General features: G+C 47.2%; 1 protein-coding gene across 1 annotated transcript in view; it reads right to left on the bottom strand.

Annotated features, from left to right (window-relative positions):
* The window catches only part of LOC121836241 (hyaluronan-mediated motility receptor-like), a 28,641-nt gene extending 5,871 nt beyond the window's left edge, over positions 1 to 22,770 (bottom strand). The window contains exons 1-5 of the mRNA XM_042291085.1: positions 22,614 to 22,770; positions 12,653 to 12,748; positions 10,710 to 10,771; positions 7,036 to 7,432; positions 1,077 to 2,493 (exon numbers count right to left, since the gene is read on the bottom strand). Of these exons, the coding sequence (XP_042147019.1) occupies positions 1,077 to 2,488 (1,412 nt within the window). The 5' untranslated portion in view covers positions 2,489 to 2,493; positions 7,036 to 7,432; positions 10,710 to 10,771; positions 12,653 to 12,748; positions 22,614 to 22,770. The remainder of the gene's footprint in view (positions 1 to 1,076; positions 2,494 to 7,035; positions 7,433 to 10,709; positions 10,772 to 12,652; positions 12,749 to 22,613) is intronic.
* Between the last annotated feature and the right edge of the window lie 1,107 nt (positions 22,771 to 23,877).

Raw genomic sequence — 23,877 nt, 5'->3', positions numbered from 1 at the left:
CCATGCTTAAATGAAAATTCAGCTGAACTCACGAGGGTTGTTCCTAAGCTCCTAATTGCCCACTCGTGAACTCTGTTAAATTTAATCTAGCTATATTTGTAGACTGTAGCCTCAGAATGCCCAGTACCTACATTGGGATGGCAAGGAAACAACAAATGACATAAAATTAAGCATATAAAGGAGCCCAGCCATACCTAAATGAGGGAATTTATAAATCCTACAAGAAAATATTTTCTTTAATTTCGAGTTAAAAAAAAAATAAAAAAAATAATGAACACAGGTTTTTAGAACATCGCTGCCTAACATATGCCTTTGCATAATAACCACAGTTAAATGCCGATATTACTGCAATGTAATATCAACAATCGCAGTTTTCTATTTTTTGTTTTAATACACCAGGTGCGTGCATGCACCATACTAGTTTGAAGGTGCGTTTTTCTCCTAAGTGTGTGGCTGCGCTGCAGCGAAGCGAGTCGCGAGATAGCTGTGTCTGCTCTGCGGGTATTGCTTCTCCGCAGTGCACCAGTGCTTGAGAAGCTTACTCAAGGGGGCTAACTCGCTGCAATCAACACTTCGAAAAGTATTAATATCGTAGTAATGTGGAAGCGAATATCGGATAACATATTATTTGAAATTACTATTAGAAAATTAGAATATTCATGCAGCCCTACTCTTTGCACATAATACATAGGCATAAAAAAACTGTACTTTCTTCATTTTCAGTGGCATCGCTAAAAATGCCACGTGCAAGACACTTTCAGTTTCCTTTTCGAGAACAGCTTCCTTTTGGCACAGACACTGCGCAAATTGTGCACAAAGGCAGTCTTTGGAGCAGCATGTAGCAGGTAATTCGTTCTGGCAGTTTGGCGCAATTGGCACAGCAGTTCCACCACTGCAAATAGAACCTCAGCTATATCATAGGCAGTCAGACAACACCCAAGAGTGCACAGTTTCATAGCAAACATTTCGAGAACTGCACGACAGGCGCAAATTGTCACAATACCGACCACCAGACTAATGAGCATACAATAGTATCCACACACTTAAGAACAGAGGAAAATAAAAGTGGGTAGTGCGCGCGATCCTTTTTGGAGTAGTCCTGGAGGTCCTTGCAAAGCTGGCGATTCTCTTGTTCCAGCTCCCGGCTAACGACCACATACCTCTTGGCCTTCCTTTCCAAGGTGGCGATTTGTTCCGCCTTCAAATCGGACGCTTTGCGCAAGTCGTCGCACGCCTTGGCCAAGTCTGTGCGTTCGGCAGCTGCGGCACGCAGCTCTGCCAGCGCGCACTCCAGCTTCCCTGCAGTCCTCGCCTCCCTGTGCTCGGTTTCTTGCACCTGACCCAGCAGCTGCTCTTGTGACGACTGCAGCTCAGTCAGAGCTCGGACCCCCATAGCGATTTGAGTGTGCAGAGTTGCACTGCAAGTGCGTTCCTCTTCAAGCTCCAGAGCCACGTTATGAAGTTGCTCCCTGGTCTCTCGTTCCCTGTTGTAGGAAGCAGAGAGGTCGCTCAGCGCCTTGCCGAGCTCCTGCTGCAGGCCCCGGGATGCACCCTTCAGCCGCTCCACTTCTGCTTGGAGGAACACCACCTGCTCTTGCATCACCTTCTCTCGGGCTTGGAAGTTCTCCTCTAGCAGCCGCTGTTCTTCCTTTAGAATCCTCAAATTTGTATTGAGCTTCTCTCCTTCTGTCGAGGCGACGTCGGCTCGATCCCTTTGAATCGACACTTCCTTCTGCAACTCCTCCTTCTCAGCAACAAGTTTGGTCACCTGGCCTTCTAACGAAGACTTGTCGCTGCGGAGCGTGCAAAGTTCAATCCCCAACTTGCTGGTCTCGGCAGACATAGTGTCGGCGTCCTTGAGAACTGAAGCGAGATCTTCCTTGATTTCTTGCTTTTCTGTCTCCACCACTGTGAGGTAAGCCTTGAGGGCGATCAATTCCGCTACCAAGCAGTCTTCTTTATCTGAAGCGCACGAAAGTTGCTCCTTCAGTTCAGTGATGGTGTCCTTTGCCTGCAGGAAGACGTTTTCGGCGGCTTCACGATCCACAACAATTTCCTCGCACTGTGCCTTTACCGTGGCTAGTTCCGATTCCAGGGAAACCTTCAGTGACATCAGCTTTTCGATATCTTCGCCCAGCTGAAGGTTGACTGCTGTAGCTTGAGCCTGCTCGGTCCTTTCGTGCTCCAGCGTCTTGCTAACCTCGGCAATTTCATCAGTTTTCAAGCGAAGCATTTCCTCGAGGCACAAAATCGAGGCGTTGGCATTATCGACGTCTTGTTGGAGTTTTTGAGCAAGCTCGGTTTGTTGTTGGGCTGCTGCAGTCTGCTCGATTTGCCATGTAGTCATCCGATTCTGAAGCTGTTCTTGTTGCTTCTGGATCTCTTCCTTCTCTTGTCGAAGAAGCGAAATTTCAGCCATGAAGTTGCTCACTTGCTGCAGCAGTTCATCGTGCGCCTGCTCCTGATAGATCCTTTCAGCAGACACCATCTCATCTGCAAAAAAATATTTTGCTCACTGCGTCAAAAAAAAAAAATCCAACGAACAAAAATTGTTTTTTAGCTATCGGCAAGGTGGGAAGCATAAAGACACCTCTAATGAGTAAAGAGCAGGAGTAAGCAACATTATTTTCAAGCTTTCAGGAGAAGACGAAATTCAGGTTACCTGAAGACGCTAGTAAACGCTAAGCAATGTTCGACCGAATGGGCCAGTTTTCATACACATGTAGCAGAAATTGGGTTAACAGGCTAAAATGATTAGTGTTGGTATTAGTCGACAGGCAGAATGCATGCTCTGTTTGCAGATGAGGTCCTCAGGGTCAGCACTGGCACCATTTCCGTCGTTTCACCAGCATTTCCCACAAACTAGCCAAAATTGGAGACTCAAAAATATTAAAACGACTGCTCCAATGCGAATGCGTATTCCAGCACGGAATATGCTTTCCACCACGACGCCAGATCTCGCTTATTTTACGAAGAGTGCACGGCCCGAGCCATGTAGCACAGGTCGTTTCCGGACCCGGGCCGAGCCCAGGCAAAGTAGTATGTATTGTTTCTGGGCCCGGGCCTGGCTGAGGCCCGGAAATACGCAAATGCTGAAAATTTCTAATTTATTGTGACTTTAGTTCATACTGGATTGCATAAAAACTGACTTGTACATGTCCCACAATATCTCGAAACTTTTCTTCGTCTTTTGAAGGAGTGCTATGAAGATCCCCATCTTGACATTCACATTTTTATGCCGACACAATGCCATGACACCATCTTTCATGCCAATTAGGCTAAACGAATCAAATGCACCTACACCTCCCAAAGGTAGCTTTGAATTTAAGAGATGAGGCATGCTTTGGCCTCTCACCGGGCCGGGCCTGATCAGGTAGGCATCTCATCGGGCCTGGTACGGACCAGGGCCGATACCAATGACAGCATCAACATTGCATCGCACAGTGCAGCGCTGCCCGCTCGGACTTCCACTATGCGCGCGCAGTCTTGACCGCACCTGCACCTTTTCGCAGCCGCGTTTCTCGGTCTCGTGCCCGACTCTGTTCGGCTTCTTGTCAATTGAAAACTTGTTCGTGTCCAGAGTCACTATACACAAACTCATCTCTGTTACGTCACGGCGCGGTGGTGGCGCGTCGGTCGCACTTCCGGTCTGGGGCTGTGGGCAGAAGTCCCCATGCGAGACGTGTATTCCTGCGTTGTTTTGAAAGGAACCAGACAAAAACCAGCCTTTTCGTCAAAACGCCGCGACTGGGGCTGTACCAAAAGTGTCTAGAAAGGTTTGAAGGTCAGTTTTTACGTGCTCGGTTCGTCCAAGAATCTGGATATGTGCCGTAAAAAGGGAAAAGCAGATGCCGTCGGACAACGATTGCTTGTGCGGGAAGCACTTTGGGTTGAATTCACGGATACTTGTGGTCATTAGATTTATTTGTTTTGCTGCAACATGAACGCTGGAAAACCGTCAAATCGTGCGGACCACCTGCGGACTACGTTCAGTGCGTCTTCAAGTTCAAACGGCCGCCCGATCGTTTAAACTGTCGTCTGCTCTTTCAAACGTTTCTGCTTGTCGTCTGCTCTCTTAGACGACGCCGGCCCGTAGACCAAATGATGGCCCGGTACTTGCGATAAGAAGCAAGTGCAGGCCTCAAAAGACTTAAATTTGAAGGTTGGTAAGCAGGCTCAATGTAAACAGTAGATACAAGGAGATGTTGATCATTGTTACCAGTGACCATCACCGATGGTTATGCCTAATTCACTTGGTCCGATTCTGCTTGCGATTTTCAGTATTGACGTCGACCATCTCGGCTACGGTTCACGCTTTTGCAGCCCGAGCGACGTCGCGACTGAAAATTGCGAGCGAAATCTCATCATGCGAATCAGGCTTTAGCGTTCGTACTGCGGCGTCCACGCGGAAGGAATCGCCACATGTCACATTATTCACGCGAAGTTTTGTGGTGTAACGAGCCTCGGTAATTTCGCTGACGCCGCTCGAGATAGTCATCGCCAGAAAGACGTAGAATCAACAATTCGAACGCGAAAAAGGGCAGGGGGACTCACACCGACGCCGACAACATCGCGTTTCCATGGTTTGTTTATGGGCGACGGCGAGCTTCTTGCCCACACCCCCATCGCGCATGCGCGGCGCCGGTGGCGTCCGCTGGGGTCGCTCCCGTTTGTTTGTAAACATGAGTTGGTGTATAAGTTCTTACGTCGTATGACCCACAGAAGTTGCTCCGAGCTGGGAGGGTCAATCGTGCCCCCAGAGTTGTAGGCGGACAAAACGGCAACACACCGCCACATTTTTCGTATTTCTGTGCTAGAATATGGCCCTACAAAGTGCTTGTATTCTCGACTGTCCCGAAAGAACCACGAGACAACGTTCACTATACTCTGTTCCACGATAACTGTGGAGCCTACAGCCCCCGCAACCCAATAAGAGCGTCTGAGCGAGGCACGTGACATCACGTCGTGGGAGCGTGTGGGTCGCTTCGTTGAGGAACCAGCTGTCGTCTGCTGGCCAAGAGTCGTCTGCTGCAAAACTAAGAACTTCGGGTTAATGTCCGCCGTCTCAACGTTGCCGTCCGCTAGAGTAGCAAGCTCTTTGGGAACAGTTCATGAGACAATTGTATGCTCAATTCACCAGCAAATTTATGGCGGGTACTAATTCCAGGGCAACATTTTAAAGGGACATTGAACCGAAATTCGGAGCTTACAAAACAAGACCGGAGCGATAGGCGGGACGCTGCAAAACCCAGAAACATCACTCGCACAGCGATCTCTAACAGATGGCCATATTTTTGGAAAAGCGCACGATCAAACACAACCGATAAGGCCAAAGAGACATCCGACGTCACGATTTTCATTCCCTCTACTCTTTGCCTCGTCCCCTCAAGCTGGTGAACCGAAATGAAGAGGAGAAAAGCAAGGCTACTTCCCCTCGTTCTCAACTGTTCCAGGAGGATTGAGACTTCATAGTCATTGTTTGATCGTGCCCTTTTTGGAAAATATGGCTATCCATTTGAGATATTGATGTACCAGTGATGTTTAGGAGTTCATAGAGTCCCGTTCAACGCTTCCGAGGCCTCATTTTCCAAAATCCCTTTCAAGCGGAAGTGGTCGATTACACGGCTACAATCGCCACCAACCACAAAACTACATTAAAAGAAAAGAAATCAAAATTTGTTAATATTTATTGCTTATTTTCTTTTATATAGTGCAACCCACTTATCATGATGCAACACTTATTAACGATCAGTTTCTAAAGTTTCTAGACTGGAAATGATCAGTTTCTAGTCCAGATACAACAATAAATTTGGTTATAACGATTGAAATTTCGGGTTTTCTCATTATCGTTATAAGCGAGTTGTAGTGTATATCCATAATTAGATGGAATTGCTAGAGTTCAATTGTAGTTAAAAGAAGAAAGAAGCCTGGAACTACTTTCAGTCGTAGGCAGCGCTGTTGCTGTGGCGGTAACGGTGCCTCTGTGGCCTAAAGTGTAGACTGTCACCATAAGACTTGCTCCGACGCTCTTATTGGGTTGCGGGGGCAGCAGCCTCCACAGTTCACCAAGTTACCACGAGACGAAGTATACTGCCAGCAATAGGTAAAGCCTACATGAAAAGTATTTTTTGCTCCTACTATTATACAAGATTGCTCTTCGCTTGCCTGCAGATCGTTAGTCTTGGGATCGAGATTATCACTGCCGTTTTTGCCAGCGCATGGAGGGGATCCGTGTTAGCGCCGACGGTGGCCCCAAACATTTTCAACGGCACTGTGCTCAAAGTAAGTTGACATAGATTAGCAACTGCTACATGGGATATCTACGCGAAATGCCGCTGCCAAGAGCCTCGCTGTGGCGCCACTTCTTGTCGCACACTTCCAATAGTCAACGACAAGGTGAGAATGTCAGGGTGTCTTTCAAACACCCAACCTCTAGCGCAGGCTTGCTGCCTTCTGGCTTGCTTCGGCTGCACGAGCGAGACGACAAAGCGTTATCGTAGGTAGGGAACTCGTGCTGCAGGTGGGACAACTGCCGTTCACCCTCTGTCTGCGACTTTAGAAGTGGTTAGAGCAGGCAGCACTTCCTCACGAGACGTGATACAGACGCCGTCGGTGGTGGCACCTGCAACCAACTGCCAAGGTGCACTCCCTTTTAGGTGCACCTTGGCAGTATACGCGTTGTTTAATCAAATATAAGAGCCGACATTCGCCAACCGCCAAACGGAGTGGACGGAGCTTCGTTTGTCAAAACCCTGCCTCTACGAGCGAGACAATAAACCTGCGTACAAAGCAACGCGATCAATTATTGTGCCGGGACCTCACATTTGTATTCATCCGCATTTCAATGCGAAGAACGGTGCCAAAGAATGAGACCTCCAAAAGCGAGAATCGAATCGAGCTTTCACTTTCCCCACGGGCGAGTCTACCATCTTAAGCTTTTACTCTGTCCCCACGCATGCATAACAAAATGAGGCTGCCGCCTTCTTTGCCGACAAACAAAAACCGTGGAGCTCCGCGAAAACGCAGCCTACCGACCTTGGTCATCCTGGTCCCGGTCTGCCGCATCTGCGTAGCCGGTCTAGTCTTCCAGCGACTCCACAAAGACCCCGAGCTCTTTCCTCAGCTCCTGCGTGTCCTTGGTCAGCCTGAGCTCCGTGGTGCACTCCACAGCATCTCTCGAAAGCACGTCGGCCTCTGCAAAGCTCTCGGCAGCGCCGTCGTCCGGTCCGGGCTGTCTTGAGAGGGCCGCGTTTGTGGTGTTCTTCACGCTCCTCCCCATCTTCTTCTTCATGTTGCGCAGGAGTCCCTCGAGCTGGCCGACGTGCGCGGACAGCTTGTTCTTGGAGACCCGCAGCTGGGAGATGAGCCGGTCTCGGTCCTCGAGTTGCTGTAGCAGCTCCGCCATCTTGCGGCGCAGCTTCTCCTTGGGCAGCTGAGCAAGGGCATGAAAAACGGCAGAAAATCGCTTCAATGTCTGACAATATATATTTTCTTTTGAGTGTCTAAATTGGATGCGTGCCAGAAAACAAAAAAAAAAAAACATTTTCCTAGGAAAATATTTTTGACACAATATTTAGCTCATGAAACCTGCTTCGAATTAGGAGCGATCCAGAAAACATGCTTCCATTTCAAGATGTCGACGGTGAAATAGACTACTGGTAGACTTTTTGGAATCGATAAGACAAGTTTTGCAACATAAATAATGCATTAACTTATTCTTTTTATTTTTGTTGGGAGAGTATTTTGTGGCAGGTGTGTTTATCCGGACACTTAGAGAAAAAAAAAAAAAGTGCTTTAAATTTTATTTGAGAGCAAATGATATAGAAAGAGGCTGCAAGTTCTGCACAAGAGCTTTGAGTGACCAACAAGCAAAAGGACGAAAATGTGCTTTTCCTTGGGCAAAACCAATTACACTGCACGCAAGGATTTATGAGCAAAGCAAAGCGATGCAACAAACATGTTGCTGCCCAGTATACCCATTTCATTCTCTCAATAACCGTAACACCCATTTCTAAAGTAACCTCCGACCGTAACTGGCTTCGGGATATCAAATTTAGAACTCCAGAAAAGTACTTTAGATATGAATTTTGGCAAAAAAGGCCAGTTCCAAGCCTTTTTCCCAAAGTTTGGGTGGGTATAAGTCCTGCGAATCTTCATGGTGCAATCAATGTGGAAGTGTTTGGAGTTCCTGCAGCTGGCATTTTCGTAGCTTCATTGATGGGAGACTGATCGTCAGGGATGCTTGCAGCATTTTGGAGTGAACATCTACAGCCACCATTCGTTAAAGCAACAAACTGTGCTCCCTGCCATCAAACTACTTGGCAAGGTATACTGGCTTAGGTCATGCTTCTGCTGCGCACAAGCTCCCACTGCAGAAGTTGAAGCTCGCATGCGCCAAATCACCGTCTGGGCCTACAGTGCAACGTGGGTCATTGGTCACCATAGTCAGTAACAAGGTGAGGTCACCCTAACAATATCCCACACTGCCTGGTGATACTTACAAAAATACAAAGGGGAAGGACATTGGCTCAGAATGGCGAGGGGAGGAATCCTACTCTTGGCTTCCACTTTAGGTGGTGCAAGCCAGAGCCATATATCTAGAGAGTATGGCCATTCGTTGGGAAGTATAGGAGACAAATGAGGAGACACCATTGGCCGAAAGCAGGCTGGGTGTGCTCCAAGGAGTCTTCACAAATTTGAATGTGCCCAACCAGAAGCCGAATATAATACCCTGGCGGTGGTCGCAAGAAACAAACTTGACAAGTGCGTCGGAGTAACTCTCGGCGACTGAAAATATGGTGCACGTAATGTTTCAATCATGGTTATCCAAAATCATGGTGGAAGACCACGACTAGCGGAACAATTGACATAACATGTACACCAAGCGCCAAGGGCCGGGAATCTGCCGTCAGAGCAAAACAAAATTGAGCGACACATTCGTTTCTCTTTCTGCATGATCATGATCAACACATCACGTGCACCCTATTTTCAACCATAAAGGGTTACTTAATTTAACTCTTATGCTCTTATTAAAACTATTAAAGCTGTTTTTCGCTACCACCGCTAGGGGATTCTTTTTGGCTTCTGGTTGGCCAAGAGAGCATGCAGGGGTGGAACTCATGAAATGTACTTGGGAGCAGCCATGGGAGCAGCTGAAACAGCTGTTTTGGAGCAGGTTGGGAGCAGCTAAAGCTAAATTCTAGAGCAGGCAAGGTGCAGCTCAGATCAGTCTTTATTGCACTTCAGCTTGTGTCTTAGACAAGCACGGGATCAATTTCAGTTGTGCTTAGCAGCAGATATGAACATGGGTGGTCAGGAACTTAGGTTGTTCAAATAACAGTGTAACAGATGCAAAAACTTGAAAGTTTTTGAGCCTTGATGAGAACCAAACAGTAAGTACCATAGGTTTCTGAAGATAGTGTCATTGATATTTTCTGAGTGGCTTTCAGCTGCTCAAAATGCTAACCAGCACTGCTTATCGCACAACCCACAAAGCTCGACATAGTAATTATATGTGCGAACCACGTGACGTGCGCAAGCAAAGGGCGTGCGGTTGCGTGGAGGAACAGAAAAATAAATTTCGAGTTTATTCTATTGTGCAACTCAATATCGAAGCAGTAGACTACGATTAACGGAGCTACCATATTTGAAGCGATAAGCAGGAGCGAGGTTAAAGTACGCCGAGCAGATTTACCGCTCGCGTGAGAGCTGCTGGCCAACAAGGTTTCGGATCGGACCGCGTTTCGGTTCTATCAAATCACGATTTATCTTGCGGGAATGCGGTTCCAACTTCCAACGATGAAGTACTAAAAGGAATCTTTTGCTCATTTGTTTCCAACTGGGTGACGTCCGGATCCCGGGCAACAGAGCCTCAGGCAATCTGACCATTAACGACTCGACCTCACCTCGGCCGACTTGCTTAACCACTCATGGTTGAAGAAGAACAATCAAGTCGCAGCTGTTGCAGGGCTTGGAATCCGCCCCCGAGTTTTTTCGCATGCTTCCGACTCGGGATACACAGGGAGAATAAACAGAACAAAGGATTGCAATGTCGACCAAGCTAAACACGCTCATTGTTGGCAATCGAGTCGATGGAAACCGAAACCAAGGCAAGATACAATTTTTTTTTGGCGCACGCTTTGCGATGTGATGCGTAATGGCGCAAGGTATTGGCTGTGGCGCAGTTTCTGCAACATGGCGCAGGATGGCGCAGACAAATGAGTCTGGTGCAAAATGGCGCAAATGGCGCAGCCGTTCCACCCCTGGAGCATGTCAAGCCCTCTTTCTGCATCTGGCGCACACCCTGGCTCCGCCCGTGCCTCCGATTGACCAAACTCTCTCTACAGACGGCTCTGGTGCAAGCTACCTCCCATTATAAAGGGTACAACTGTTAGCATCGATCCATTCATTCAGAACGGCAGGGAAGAGGTTTAGTTGTCCTGCCTCCAGCGCGAGCTTTCTACCTTTGACAACACTTCGGCGTCTAGTGCACCTCTAGCGCACACGTGCAGTCAAGGCCCATAGCAAGGCATGGAGAGTGCTGGAGGCCGTATATTCAAGAGACATGCCCTGCAGTTCTTGTCTTGTCAGGGACTATATACAAGACATTAACCTCGCACAAACATTGACACGTGGGAGCTTCCAACGGCTGGACCACGCATTGTAAAAACATCCAAGAAGGCATGCGGTCAGTATTAAAGCATACTAACATGCATGGGTGTTGCGGGAGCCTTGAATGGGGTTCCACATGCTGTTGCAGTTCCAGCAGATCCTGAAATGCAACATGAAACATATACACTGGTGCTTCTCCACAACAATTGTATATTTTCTCTTTCACGCTGAACCCATGTAAACCAAAATATTCAAGAATTTAATTCTTTGAGTCAGAGACATATGCAACACTTGCTTCTAATGTAATAAAATGGAGTAACCAGCATGGAAGAATCGCTTCTAATCTAATCTATTGGTGCAGGGACGCCGGAAGAGGGGGGGCAGGGGGGGCCAGAGCCCCGCCAAGTATTCTTATGGGGGGGCTCAGCCCCCTTGCCCTCATAAGAATAGTTCGGGGATATAACGCCAGCCAGGCGCTCGTCACGAAGGCATCACGGTAGGTGCAAGCCACAGAGCAGCAAGGCACAGTCTTGTCGCACGTAGAGATTTTAGACAAGAACAATTAATTTCGGGAGCGCGCTTTTTTTTTTTTTTTTTTTTAATCCAATGTTTGTCGTCCATCAGCACGGCGGCTACGAGGGTTTAGAGCAAGCTGGACCCGATCTGCCCGTGGCAAGGCCGGGGAGTGGCGCGCGGGGGCCAACTGGGGCTTAGTATGGGGTCCTCTAGAGCCCGGGGATTATAGTTTTGTTGGTGTTGCTGTTGTCGTAGCTTGGGGGATACTGCGACGAGACATGTGTGGCGCCAGATTGTCGCCTCGGACCGGACGCTTTCTGTCATATTTGACGAGCTTTGACGGTTGTTTTCGTTTAGGAAGGTCTCAAGATGTCCTTGCCGGCGACTGGTCCGGTCGAGAGCACGTGATGATCTTCAGGTTTGAAATTATTGGCTCTTCCTTCGAGAGCGAGGGAAAGTTAGAGTTGTGATGCGAAAAGCGAGAAATGAAATTAGCGGAGTTTGAGACTCGGAACCAAAGAGGTGGTCGTCCAAGTTGAATGCGTTTAGATAAACGTTGAAGTTTACGAGAAGCAGCGAGTCAGAGCATCATTCAACAACATGCCCGCCACCAAGCTCCAAGATCATCGGGGCTGATCCTACCCTCCCAACGACATCGGGAGGGTCCAACCCGTCAGAGGCGTATGCAGTCAGCGTCAGTCAGTGTCTCTTCGACTCCAGCATTACATGCAATGTCTGGCCATCCAAAGAAGATCACCAGCTTCTTCCTACCAGCCCCAAAGCGTACATGCCTAGGAAGCGGAGATTCTCAAGGTAAGATGTTCCCCTGTATATATAAACAGAGAAAATACCATCTTGCCTTAATATGAATTTGTAGCCCATCAATAAAGAAGTGATTTCTGAAAACTTATTATGTACAGTTCCTTCTTGATGATATACAGTATTTAGCAATTAGGAGCACCGCGTAAGAAAATTGTTTTCTCATGCAGAAAATAGAAACCGCACAGGACCTAGTGAAAGGGACAAAAACGAACCCGCTAGGATAGTGTTTTCTCTCAAACGAAACTCAGATCGTAATATTTAAATTCTTTTTAGTAAAAAAAAAATAAAAAAAATAGTACATCATACAAAAAACGACAAAAAGGAACATGGCTTTAGCCCCCCCACTCACGATATACTTCCGGCGTCCCTGTATTGGTGGGAAAAGAACGATTTTCATGGAGTAGCACTAAAAACAATAAAAAGCTGGCTAAAAAAAACAGATAGCACAATGACAACTGCTCCAAGATCAATCGTGGCCGATAAATACTGTACTGACTATATTTAAATTTACTACAGGCCCATGTATCCACCTTTGCTGAATCTTCACAAACTACTTCCATGCCAAGCCCAAGCTTTCATTAAAGGGAATTTCCAAACCCGCGAGTGAGGCATACCAACAACGTTCGATCGGTTCAGGTCAGCTGCATTATCGGGTTGCATCTCCATGCAGGCGCCACTGAACATCGATAGGAGCTTGTCTTACCCGAGTCATGTCTGAAGCGTTCTGCTGCGAGAAATTTCGCACACAGCGCATTGTGCTTCTCCTTGGGTGCGTAGTCTCCCACACCCGGGCCGCACACTGCAAATGGTTACGGGTATTATGTATGAACTCCCAAAATACGAAATTGTACAACTTCAGATGTCTATGAAGGGAGGGGGTATATTGCAACCACCATCCATCTGGGAAAGAAAGACAAGGCAATTAAAGCAGCCAAGAAGCGCGATTCCGAAGGAGGGTTACCCAAAAGCCAGTGGCATCTGAACAAGGGGTAGGGGTAGTGGCATAGCCATGGGGGGGGGGGAGGAGATTATGGAGTCAGCCCTACACACAGTGCCGCATTATGGCATTTTTGGGCCCTCGGCCAAGGATGTTACAAGTTCTCTGCTGATAATGATGACCATGGCAATGATGGGGATGAAGGAAACAATTACGCCTCCATTATGTACATTTCACCATCTTGCAAAATTTAAACTCTTTTCATTGTAAGATTTTTTTTCGTCTTCTAGATTTATGAATCTAATGTAATTCAAGCTTCCCTTGCTGGCAATGAGGCGGAGTTTGATTGCTAATCAGAATTTGCTTTGCAAATAACCAACTGCTCCGGCACATTGTAGTATAGCTTTTATGTATAAAACTCAAATCAATAAAAATGGGGGAACATATTCAGATGTTGAAAACTAAAGAGCTTCCATTTTACGAACAATAAGTTGTCGAACCACCCCTTTGTTCAGGGGTTACTGACATGAACAGTAAAAGGAGCAACACAAGCAAAGAAAATTTCGCTGGTTGAGGAAGTCTTGTTGTTTCCGATAGCCACCTCATCCAAGCTCTTGATAACTGAACCCTTGTGTGTCAAACGTACTTCTACATCTAATCCACAAGAGAAACTGCATACCATTCTGACACAATAAACCCTGCTGTTCGAGCACATTGACATTAAAAGAATATGTGACGAAAATTGAGATTCAACATTTTACAGAGTGTACACATGCTGTAAAATGTGTCAATCAGTTCTAGTAGTCATCTCATTACTTCCAAATATAGTAATTTAGTGGTCATTTGGATGTAGTTAAAGAATAAGGTCATACCTCAGAGGTTGGTGAAGGCATTGTAGTACTCATATCAGTCTGAAGAAAAAGTATGCACTCGCACTGGCAAATCCAACACCAACTCCAGAGCAATTGCTTGCAGCCAATGGTTATCGAAAACTGTTGCGGGGTGTCATCTCAAGAGCAGGATTTTTTTTATAGGCGTCTGTCGGTGGTTATGCAGTCCGGGTCCAAAACGTGTACCATTATCTCTTTGCTTGTTATAAACTTTGCGTTGTGGCGTAAACTGCACATAAACTTTAATCAAATAAAAGGTTGGAAAAAAAGTCTACCATATATGCTGCTCAAGCAGTCTTTTCGCGACTCCAACTAACTATAGGTGGCGCCACTTATTTTCCAAGATGGCCGGTTTAGTGAGGGTCAGAGATGCGTGCCGCTGTTGAGCCTGTCTAGTGTGCTGGCTTCACTGAGCGACATAAAACATTTCTGGTAATACGAGGAAGCTAATATTTTATGAGCGCAGGTCACCTCTTTAACCTGAAAACAAGAACGGTGTTCAGCGTATTAATTACGGAAGGATGCGCGTTTTAATTATGGAGCGAAACCGAAACTTACCTCTCTTTTGGATTTAATTTATCGACAGAGGTCTTAACTTAGGATTCTTTCATGACTCAAGATGTGTCTCACATCGTAATTATTTACTTAGAAAAGTTGTTCGCGGAAACTTTTATTTTGTGACATACTGTTCGATCCAGGCTGATATTCGTAGTTGATGAAAAAATCAGTGCTGATATCTGTTCGTTGTCGCTGCCTCTTTCTCGCTCAGATAATAGCCATGGGAGATAATGACAATTATCCCAGCACAAGAATAAGAGAATAATTCCAATTTTTACAATATGTCCACGAAACGCATAAACTAATAAACGCTGCTCTCACTGCAACAACCCAAGACGGAATCCAAGTCAGACAGCTGAAGTGTGTGTGTGTTTTTATAGCACCGCGTGATGCGTAGGATTTCATATTACATCCAGTGTTTAGCTGTTTGTCTATCTTGATAACTATGTCAGAGTTTTTTATGCTAAAAGAAATCAGAATTATACCTTTCAGGAAAGACTATTATGGTTAAATAGAGTATTCTCGTGATCTTGGCGTTAATTAGAGGCATACATTGCCGCGATTTCTATTAATAATAATAATATTAAAATTCACATATTTGAATAAGTAATTCTTCAAGCTCTAATATAATTTGTTGCTTATGATCCAATTTTAAACGCGCGAAGAAATATGACAATGAAAATGACAATGACAATGACCGCTGAACAGGAGAATCGGGGGACCCTCACTAGAGCGCTTCCAGTTTCCGCCGCGGGAGGGCGAGCGTCGAGCTGGAGACGCAAATATTTAGCGGCACTTGCTTAAAGGGGCACTGACACCCCAAAGGTCGTATTCTTTTTTATTGTCTAAAACGATGCAAGTTGTAGACATAGACACGCAAAAAAAACCGCATCGCGAAAAAAAAATTTCTCCGCGCGCGCGCGCGCTTTTTTATTTTTGGCGTTTATTAGCCCCGAGAAGTTCGCCTGGCGCCCCCTTACGGCGAACCGGGGTGACGTCACGGCGAGGAGAGAATTTTTCCCCGACTCGCCCCGCTCGCCCTGTGGAGGCTGTGACGACGCTAACTGTCGGCGCGCTCGTTTCTATTTAATTTTTTTTTTGGCGTGTTTTTCGTAGGAAGTGTAAATTTTTATATATGCCTTTATTGAGGTATGGCCTGTAGCTACAGGCGAAACTTCAACGAACATTTTAACCATGGCTGACCGGCCAGGCAACGCATGAACCACAGCTGGTATGTGAAAATATAGAAATATGGCCACAATTGCAGGGGCATCAATACAAATTTACATCTTGCACAATAAACGCTGCTGATAGTCCGAATGAATTGGCAAATTATGTATACTATTTTTTTTTTGTATCTCTGTCTTTAAACAAAATCGCCGAAGCAGAAAAGCTGCATGCTGCTCGAGCAACGTGCTAAATACAGTCTCGGCCATGGGGAGAGAATCACAAGTAAGACAGCCCAAGTGCAGGGGCAAAGTAAAAAAACAAACAAGGAACATTTATTATATACATTGCTCGCACCTGACCTTTGCTGGATTCGGATAGTATTTCAATGGACTACACGGGTGGTATCTGTGGACTTGTTTATATCAATCCTCAAGTAATATATAACAAACGTAAGTTATGGTGTCTAGCCCGTTATTAGTCCATTAAGCCCTAAAATTGAGATTTTACTTAAATCGAATTGTCCTGAAGCTAAAGTACCAGAAGCTTTTCTCACGCAGACTGTCGCCCTTCACAGGTTCCACATTTTCTGCTACCAGTGATGCATCTACCACTGGACAGACGTTCGAATGCTTGCTTTTACTCCTGTTTTCCTCTGTTGTCAGAGAGTCCAGTTGCAGGGAGTTTGGAGGCTGAGGAAGCTTTTGGGGACCTGCGGCAGTGACTCTTAAATGGAAATGACAATTCAGACTAAACGGTGTATTTTCTGAATACCAAAGGGTGGAATAAATAATGTCAGGAAGAAGTATAAACATTCCAAATTACGGTACTATTGCTGTGCATATTTTGGGCAGTTTACTACATATCATAGAGGCAACTGGGGGAAATTCGGCCGTTTTTGCTGCTACCATACAAACTAATTTCCAGTAATTGTGAATCCTCTAAGAAATATGCCTGCATACGCGTATAAACTATATAATTGATTCAGGAAGAAGCTACATTTATGTAAAACAACCCTGTTCTATGAGCACTTTAAAGATCATCAGACGCAGGGCCTTTAAAACATCTGCGAACAAGCGCATGCAGAGTGGCAGCGCAGAGTCGGGGTCGCGAGCTAATTTGCCGACCACCGAAAGGCCCATGATACAAAGGCCGCTTCGGATGCCTTGAAAGCGGGATGTAATATCGTCCTAAATTATGAACATGCAAGGAACAGAATTCCAGCGTCTGAAACACTTGCGTCACCGCTTCACCGACCCCTCTCAAGATTGCCTTGCGTCGTGTGGACGGACGGGGAGGTTCATCGGCGTAATTGCCTCCGCCGATAGTTTTCGGGATTTGTAACCCAATTTTAAAGGTAAAAGGGACAAGCAGGCTCTTAAAATGTACGGAAGCACGTTAATATCAACCTAACTCAACGTCTTGTACACCGGGTAAACGAAGTCCGGCTCCTCGAAGAGCTTGCGGCACACAACGCCAAACCAGGAAACCGGTGCTGGGAAGCAACCCGATGCGAGATCGCGGAGCGGGGTACTCGCGCTGACGTCACGGTACACCTCACCCAATAAGGGGGCGGCGACCGCAGCGACGCTTGTGTTCGCTCTCGGGGCTAATAGACCAGTGTCCGCGCCAATTCCGGGGCGCCGCCATGTTTATCTACGCTCGCGCCACCACGCGGAAAGAACTGGCAGGCAGGAGGGGGGGGGGGGGGGGGCTGCGTTGGCGGCGTTGCTTTGGGGAGCTGGATGCGGCAGGCTGTCCGAATGCACCGGCACATCGTGAACGATGTCTTCACCAGAAGCCTCCGCGACCCGTTCTTCAACAGATAAGATGTCGTGAACATTCGAGAACCCATCTCGATCAAGAAAACAAGAGAAAACCTTTCTGTTCTTAAATGTTCTCGGTGTCTGCTGACCCTTGACATCCGCGTTTCAGTCCGGGTTCATTGCGTAGTAAATATTTCGCTACCGCTTTCTTGTAGCTTTCAAATGCTTGATTGTTGGCTTCTTGTATACGACATTACATTCGTGGCACGTTTGAGACCCATTTTCGCGATCTGCTTGCCTTTCTGCGGCAGCGCGGCTCTCCCGAGCCGAAATAAGTGGGAGGCGTTCAATTGATCGAACGCCGTTTTAGCGAATGAAAACGAGACCACGACGTTTCATCGAATGACTAGCGAATGGGTCTAGTCACATAGACAGCTCGGATTAGCTTCCTTTTGTAATGTGGCGCCTTGTCTGCCGCTGCGAAGCGGCGTAAACGAGGTCTCCGAGTATGTTCACACGCGTCCCCCCCACACACACACTGCGAGCGTCTGGGTTCGAAACTATTAATTGCCAGTTATAAAGGATGGTACTTACTTGAAGTGGGAGCTGGAATTCTACGAGGTACCAGGAAACACTTACTATCGGGCAACGAAGCACGGTGCCTGTGGGGGCGGAGTCTAGGAACGCTACTGATTAATATTGTGACAGGCGATCAGTTATCACGAAACTTCATTAATTCAGAAGTTCGCGGTGATATTTTATTAGCCCTCGTTACAGCACACCAAGGATCTTAGGCAGTGAAATTCACATCACGCAGGCTCGTCCGTCGTAGTCAAATGAGCGCAGTCGACGATGAGGTGTAATGAGCTACTAAGCTTCACAAGGAAAATGCGCGTGAGAAAGAGTTTTGAGGAAGTCCAAAACACCGATCCAGCAGACGCACGTACGTACGTTTACTCCGGACTTCATGAACCCGACGGCGCAAGATCAAAGAGCACCGCCGCCATCGCCACCCGGTTTTCTCCGCACTTTGCGCGACGACGGCACTGCAACGGAGGACACTCGCCTCGGCGTTAACAATCCGCGAAATAGATTAATTTCCCACTCTTGAAGCCATTCCCAATGATAAATGAAAATACCTCGGCGTTGTTGAACATCTGACGACACAACCAACACAACTGTGCCGCTGGCTGCGTGAGCCTGACGCAACTGTGCCGAGCGCCTGCTCGGCACCGTTGTTGCTCGTGAAGGCCTGCTTATTTGTAGTTGAGACGATGATTCCACATCTTTCGTGGTGCTTGCAATAACTTCGAAGGGCAGGGGAACCTTCTCACGAGGACGTTGAAGACACTCAACACCGGAGCCACCAAAGCAATCGCACAAACCGTCGCCATGTTGGCTTCTTCGTCACTCGCGGCGTGGTCAACTCGTCGCGAGATGTTTTCTGGCTCGGCTAGATGGAAACCAACAGCGGCAAAGTGGCGTATGGACACACGGCTCTCACATTACGGGCACTATACTCACATACCGCGGTAAACAGGACCGATGCCGGCGAAATGGCAGTCGGCACGCCAGCGAAGAAACCTTCAACGAGAAGCGGCGGCGCAAGCCGACGCAGCCCCCCCTCCCCGTGAGCGTCTGGGTTCGAGGCTATTGTTCGCTTTTGCTCCTTGCGGTCGAGGCTAAAAAGAGCACTTCCGGACAAAGGTCGCCTCCTTGCTTCTTTTGATCGGTGACGTCAAAAATCAGGAAATTTAGAAGCTTTGTAGGCGACCTTTCTATAACATTTAAAGGGACCATGAAATGATTTTAAAATCGAATTTCATCCACCGCACGTCGTAAAAGGTGTGAAAAGGAACACAAAAACACAAGACTAGGGAGCCAAAAAAAAAAAGAAAACTGGACTCTTTTGCGACTTCTTTACTTCGAAAGCTCTGCCTTTTCACTACGATGCATACGCAGAAACGGTGCACGTCAGCCGAATCCACATCGCCTATTGGGTAAGAGCCTACCTCACCACCACCGCGATCGTAAACAATAAATAGCCGGCGAATGTTTCCTAAAAGTTTTGTTAAATAATATTCAGATCCACATTTTGTAGCATAATTAGAGATGTGTGGCGAAAATTGCCAAATTTGATAATGGAGCCAAGCGCCATCTATCGTGTGGTAAACGAAGCAACTACTGCGCGTGCGCAGTAGGGCAGGGCCAAGTTCAGAACGGTTATTTGCTTTGGTTTCCTTCCTCTCAAAACTCTGACTGACTGAACGTTTATTTTTCTACGTGTTCATCTCGCGCGTGCCGACTTCAAGCAGCAAGAAAGAAATGTACTTAAAACAAACCACGACGAACAAGAACGCTGGATCCACAAACACCCGAGAAGAGCGACAACAGCCGCGAATCCCGCTCCGACGAAGCTCTCCGAATATAGGCCTAGCAGGCACTCGACTCGGCGCAGCGTTGCTTCGTCGCAAGACCGTCTGCCTACGACCGGCTGGCGTACTGAATGGAATATGCCCGCGCTACCCTTGTGGACCCTTCCGTATTATAGTTTGATCGCTGACCTCAATTTTAGGTTAAGAGGTGAGGTCAATCTCTTCCCCTTGTTTTCCCAGGCAGTGTTGACGAACACTCGTCGAAAAGGGACCCTCGTCGATCCTCTCCTTGTTTTGTGTGATATAGAGCTGAAATAAACGCTGTATGGATTACCTTCGTAGCACGGTATGTACACTTTGTTATTGGTATGCCATTTTTATTCTGACAGACTGCACGTCACTGTCGAGCTGTAACAGTTCGTGGGAGGTATACGTGCAATACCGGTCCAACCTTTCTTTGCCGAGTGTCGCGTCAGTATCGAGTTGCAATTGTAAAAGATCGGTCCCGAAGCGCTTACCAACAGCGCGAATACAGCACTTCATCAAACGCGCGCGTCCGCTCCGAGTGTGAACAGGTATTTACGTGGCTCTTGCTGACAGTTCAAACGTATCTTTTTTAACGTCGGCTCGCTCCTGCATCTCCGAGACCGCGAAAAACGCCGCGGCAAATTGTTCCTGCTGCACTTCCCAACAGGCATACCGGCGTATGGGACTAGTCCCATGCTGTCGCTCTACGCAACGTATCTCATTGAATTTCGCTCAGCTGCGATGCGGCGATGAGAGGCGCCGATTCAGAAAATACGTCGGTGACATCGGCGCAGTAAAACCCACCGGCGCACCCCAACTCGCTAACGCTCCCATCTCCTACTGCAGAGAGAACTTCCGGTTCCGGAAACATCGTACGTCACGGCTTGTTTTGCGGTCAAGAAAAAGTCGATACTTCATTAATTTTTTGTGTAGAAGTTAATAAACCGAGACGAAAACGGATGCCTGTTCGGCATTCAGTGAACATTGACGGTTTATTGTAAAAGTTATCTGGAAAAAGTAAAAAAGTCATTTCATGGTCTCTTTAATAACGGCAATCGTAAAACACGTTTTTTAACGCAATTACGAACGCACTACGGCCTTTCTTTTTGAAATACTGAAAATAAGATTTCGGTGTGATGTCGCTTCCTGGATTTGTATGCTCCCTCGGGAACCTCGGAAAACTTGGCGGCGCTCGAGCAGAGGATTATCGGCGAGTCAGGGGAAGAAACCGGTTTTTTTCCCGCGCCGGCACCCTTCTATCTCGCCTGCTCGCCTCCTCCTCTCTTCGGGTCGCGGTAGCAACGGCGCTTAGCTTCATAGCGTGGAGCGGAGGTCCGAAAGAAAGTCGAGTCGCAGGAGACCGCAAAATTTGACTCACTGCACTGGCGCGGGTCGCGCGGGAACTTCAAATTCGGCATTTGAAAATTGTTTTTTTTAATTCAGAAATACGGAATTCCCAAGTTTCAAATTTTGAGGGTAATGTCCAGGCATCGTTTTCAATCGTTTCGGATAGTAAAATAAAATATGATTTTGATGTGTCAGTGCCCCTTTAACTACAGGCCGGCCATTGTGCATAAAACATGCCAAAAGGGTTCCAGCACAAAAGAGAATGCCATGGTGGTCGTTCCACCAAGTCTCAATAAGGGACTTGAACGGGGCCGCCAACGTTGACGGCTTTGCCACCTCCGACGAGGGGTAAGGGAGGCCGCATTACATTCCGTCGCTTTGGCATGCTCTTGTACGAAGAGCAAGCTCGCAAACGCCAGCTTGTATAGAGGGAGCTCCGATAAAAAGGGAAGGAAACGAGAAGGCCAATGCCTACTGAAAACAAATCTTTCCTTTCATCATAAAATGTCTTGTCTCTGTCTCTGATAAGATTTATCATTTTAACTCTTCTCTCAGTGATTCTTTCTTTTTGCCACCATCGTAAACTCCTTCCCACAGCGACACCCAGTACAAGGTTGGCGTGCCAAGCAGCCACACTAATTTACATTTCAACTCCTTCATTCCCAAAACTTGCGTCTACTGGAACCACCTCCCTGCCGCCATCGCCCTGATCACCGACACCGTCCGCTTCAAATGTGGCAACTGTAACCATTTTTTGTAACCGTGCTGTTGTGTTTATGATGACGTTTATTACTACTGTGTGTTTATTTCGCCTTTCCTCTCTGTAATGCTAAGGCCTTGAAAGTAAATAAATGAAATGAAATGAAAAGAAAAGGCCCTTCGAAGTATCCCTTCTGCTCTCCCCAGGTTGTCAGGCGGCCAAGGGGGGTGCTGACCCCGGAAACTGGAAAAAGATGTTATTCGTTTTTCATTTATGGTGGCAGCGTGAATCGACTAAAATTGATAACCACTAACATTCTGACAGCCTGGGGCCCGGGCAACAGTTCCTTCAGCCCTCAGGTTAACCGGGCCCTGCCTACACAAATACTTTAACCCCCTCCGTACCCGAAGTCATGAATATCCCAGCCCAGCTCAGCGCCCCCGAAAAAAATTTCTGGCTACGCTACTGGGCAGGGAGCCGGCTACGCTACTGGGCAGGCAGGGAAGGGGGTGGGGGGGGACAGTTTCTGGCCAGTCTTCACAGCGCGGTAACACTGTGCCACTGATATTAAACTGTTGACGCCTTGGCACGCGAGTCGTGGTATTAGCATACACGTACGCACGCAAGCACACATGCACACACATAAAAGGACCACGGCACCTCGATTCGCTTTGTGCCGTCGAATCGAGGGGGCGTGAATTATTACACCTCTACATTACGCTCTGCTAAAAGCAAACTAACGCACATGCACAAAAAGATACGTTCGACGCAAGAACTATAGGCGGAAATGAAACGTCAGGAAACTAGAAAACAGCGAATGCAGGAACAGAAATGGTCATGAGAACGCAACTGCCAAATGCACAACATGAATATGAGACAGAAGCGATTTTAACTAACCTTTCGGTTCCGTGAAACGCTTGGCCCGTGAAAAAGACATCGTAAAATAAAAAAGAACACCTCACGCTAACATCCACTGAACTTGGCACAGTCAAACTCAAACCGCCCGACTGCTTTAAAGATCCGCACAATTTTTCAACTACGAAAGAGACGGCCACCAACACCAACGGCGGCTTTATGCAACCGCCGTTTTCCAGTGCACCAATCAGAAACGTGAGGCGGAACAACATAAATTATAGATATATTTTGATCAATAATTTTACGCTGAATTGGGTGGTGATGCGCGCCTCGTTGCGACGCATAATGCAGTGTGATGTAGCATGGGAATTGCGATTTTGCAGTCGCTTGTTTCGGTATGGTGCCGCGCACAAATAATTCCTCATTGATTTTTAATAACAGTACCGACGAGATAAGTTAATGTTTCGTTTGTTTTCGGTCTGAACCAGGGTGTAAGATAGACAGGTGGGGAAACGAGAGCCAAATGAGCGACCGGATTGTGTCCCCCTCGGGTAGACCTGTGCGCCGGTCAGAAATCGCCGGCGGCGGCGCGCCGGTTTTTGAACCTCCGGCGGCGGCGTGTTGACGGCGCGGGGATCAACGGATCGGCGGCGGCGTGGCGCGGAAGAGGGAGGGGAGGGGGGGGGGGGGGGGGGGCGTAAATTAGAAAGTGAGGGGGAGAGGGAAAAGAGTCGTTTGAATTTGAAAAGCAAGATGGAAATAACCATAAAAAAAAAAAAAACCACACAATTTTTTGTTTCATTTTTTTTTATGGAGAGGTATACATTGCTTTCGCTGTGAAGAGTGCGTCCGTTAGCCTTGTTTATCAGAGTTGCCAGGTTGGGCTATAAATAGCCAAATTGGGCTAGTTTTATTTGCGGTTGGCGGGAAAAAATGGTAGTTGGCTATTTGGCTAGTATTGGGCTATTTCTGACCTGTGCATTGGGCTATTTTTAACCTGTGCATTGGGCTATTTCTGACCTGTGCATTAGGCAATTTCTGACCGGTGCTGGAACTAAAATGCCTGAAAGCACTTGGGTTTTTAGGTTCAAATGTATTTGTTAGAGTAAGTTGCGTGAACATTTGGCGCTTCAGTCTCTTGACCCTTATAAGTATGTGACAAACACATTCGTCTGGTTTTTTTGCGCCTTGTGCAATTGTTTACCTCCGAATCTTGTCCGAATGCAAGCGTGTGCTGTTATTCCTCCATCTCACCAAGTGACGGCGCGATTCCTTGCGGCCTTAACAGCACCTGTTCTGCGCATTC

This window comes from Ixodes scapularis, unplaced genomic scaffold (genome assembly GCF_016920785.2).
Source record: "Ixodes scapularis isolate PalLabHiFi unplaced genomic scaffold, ASM1692078v2 PGA_scaffold21__2_contigs__length_744675, whole genome shotgun sequence".
In the NCBI taxonomy this organism is placed as follows: Eukaryota; Metazoa; Arthropoda; class Arachnida; order Ixodida; family Ixodidae; genus Ixodes; species Ixodes scapularis.
The sequence above is the reverse complement of the archived record's forward strand: the minus strand, read 5'-3'. Positions and strand labels throughout refer to the sequence as shown.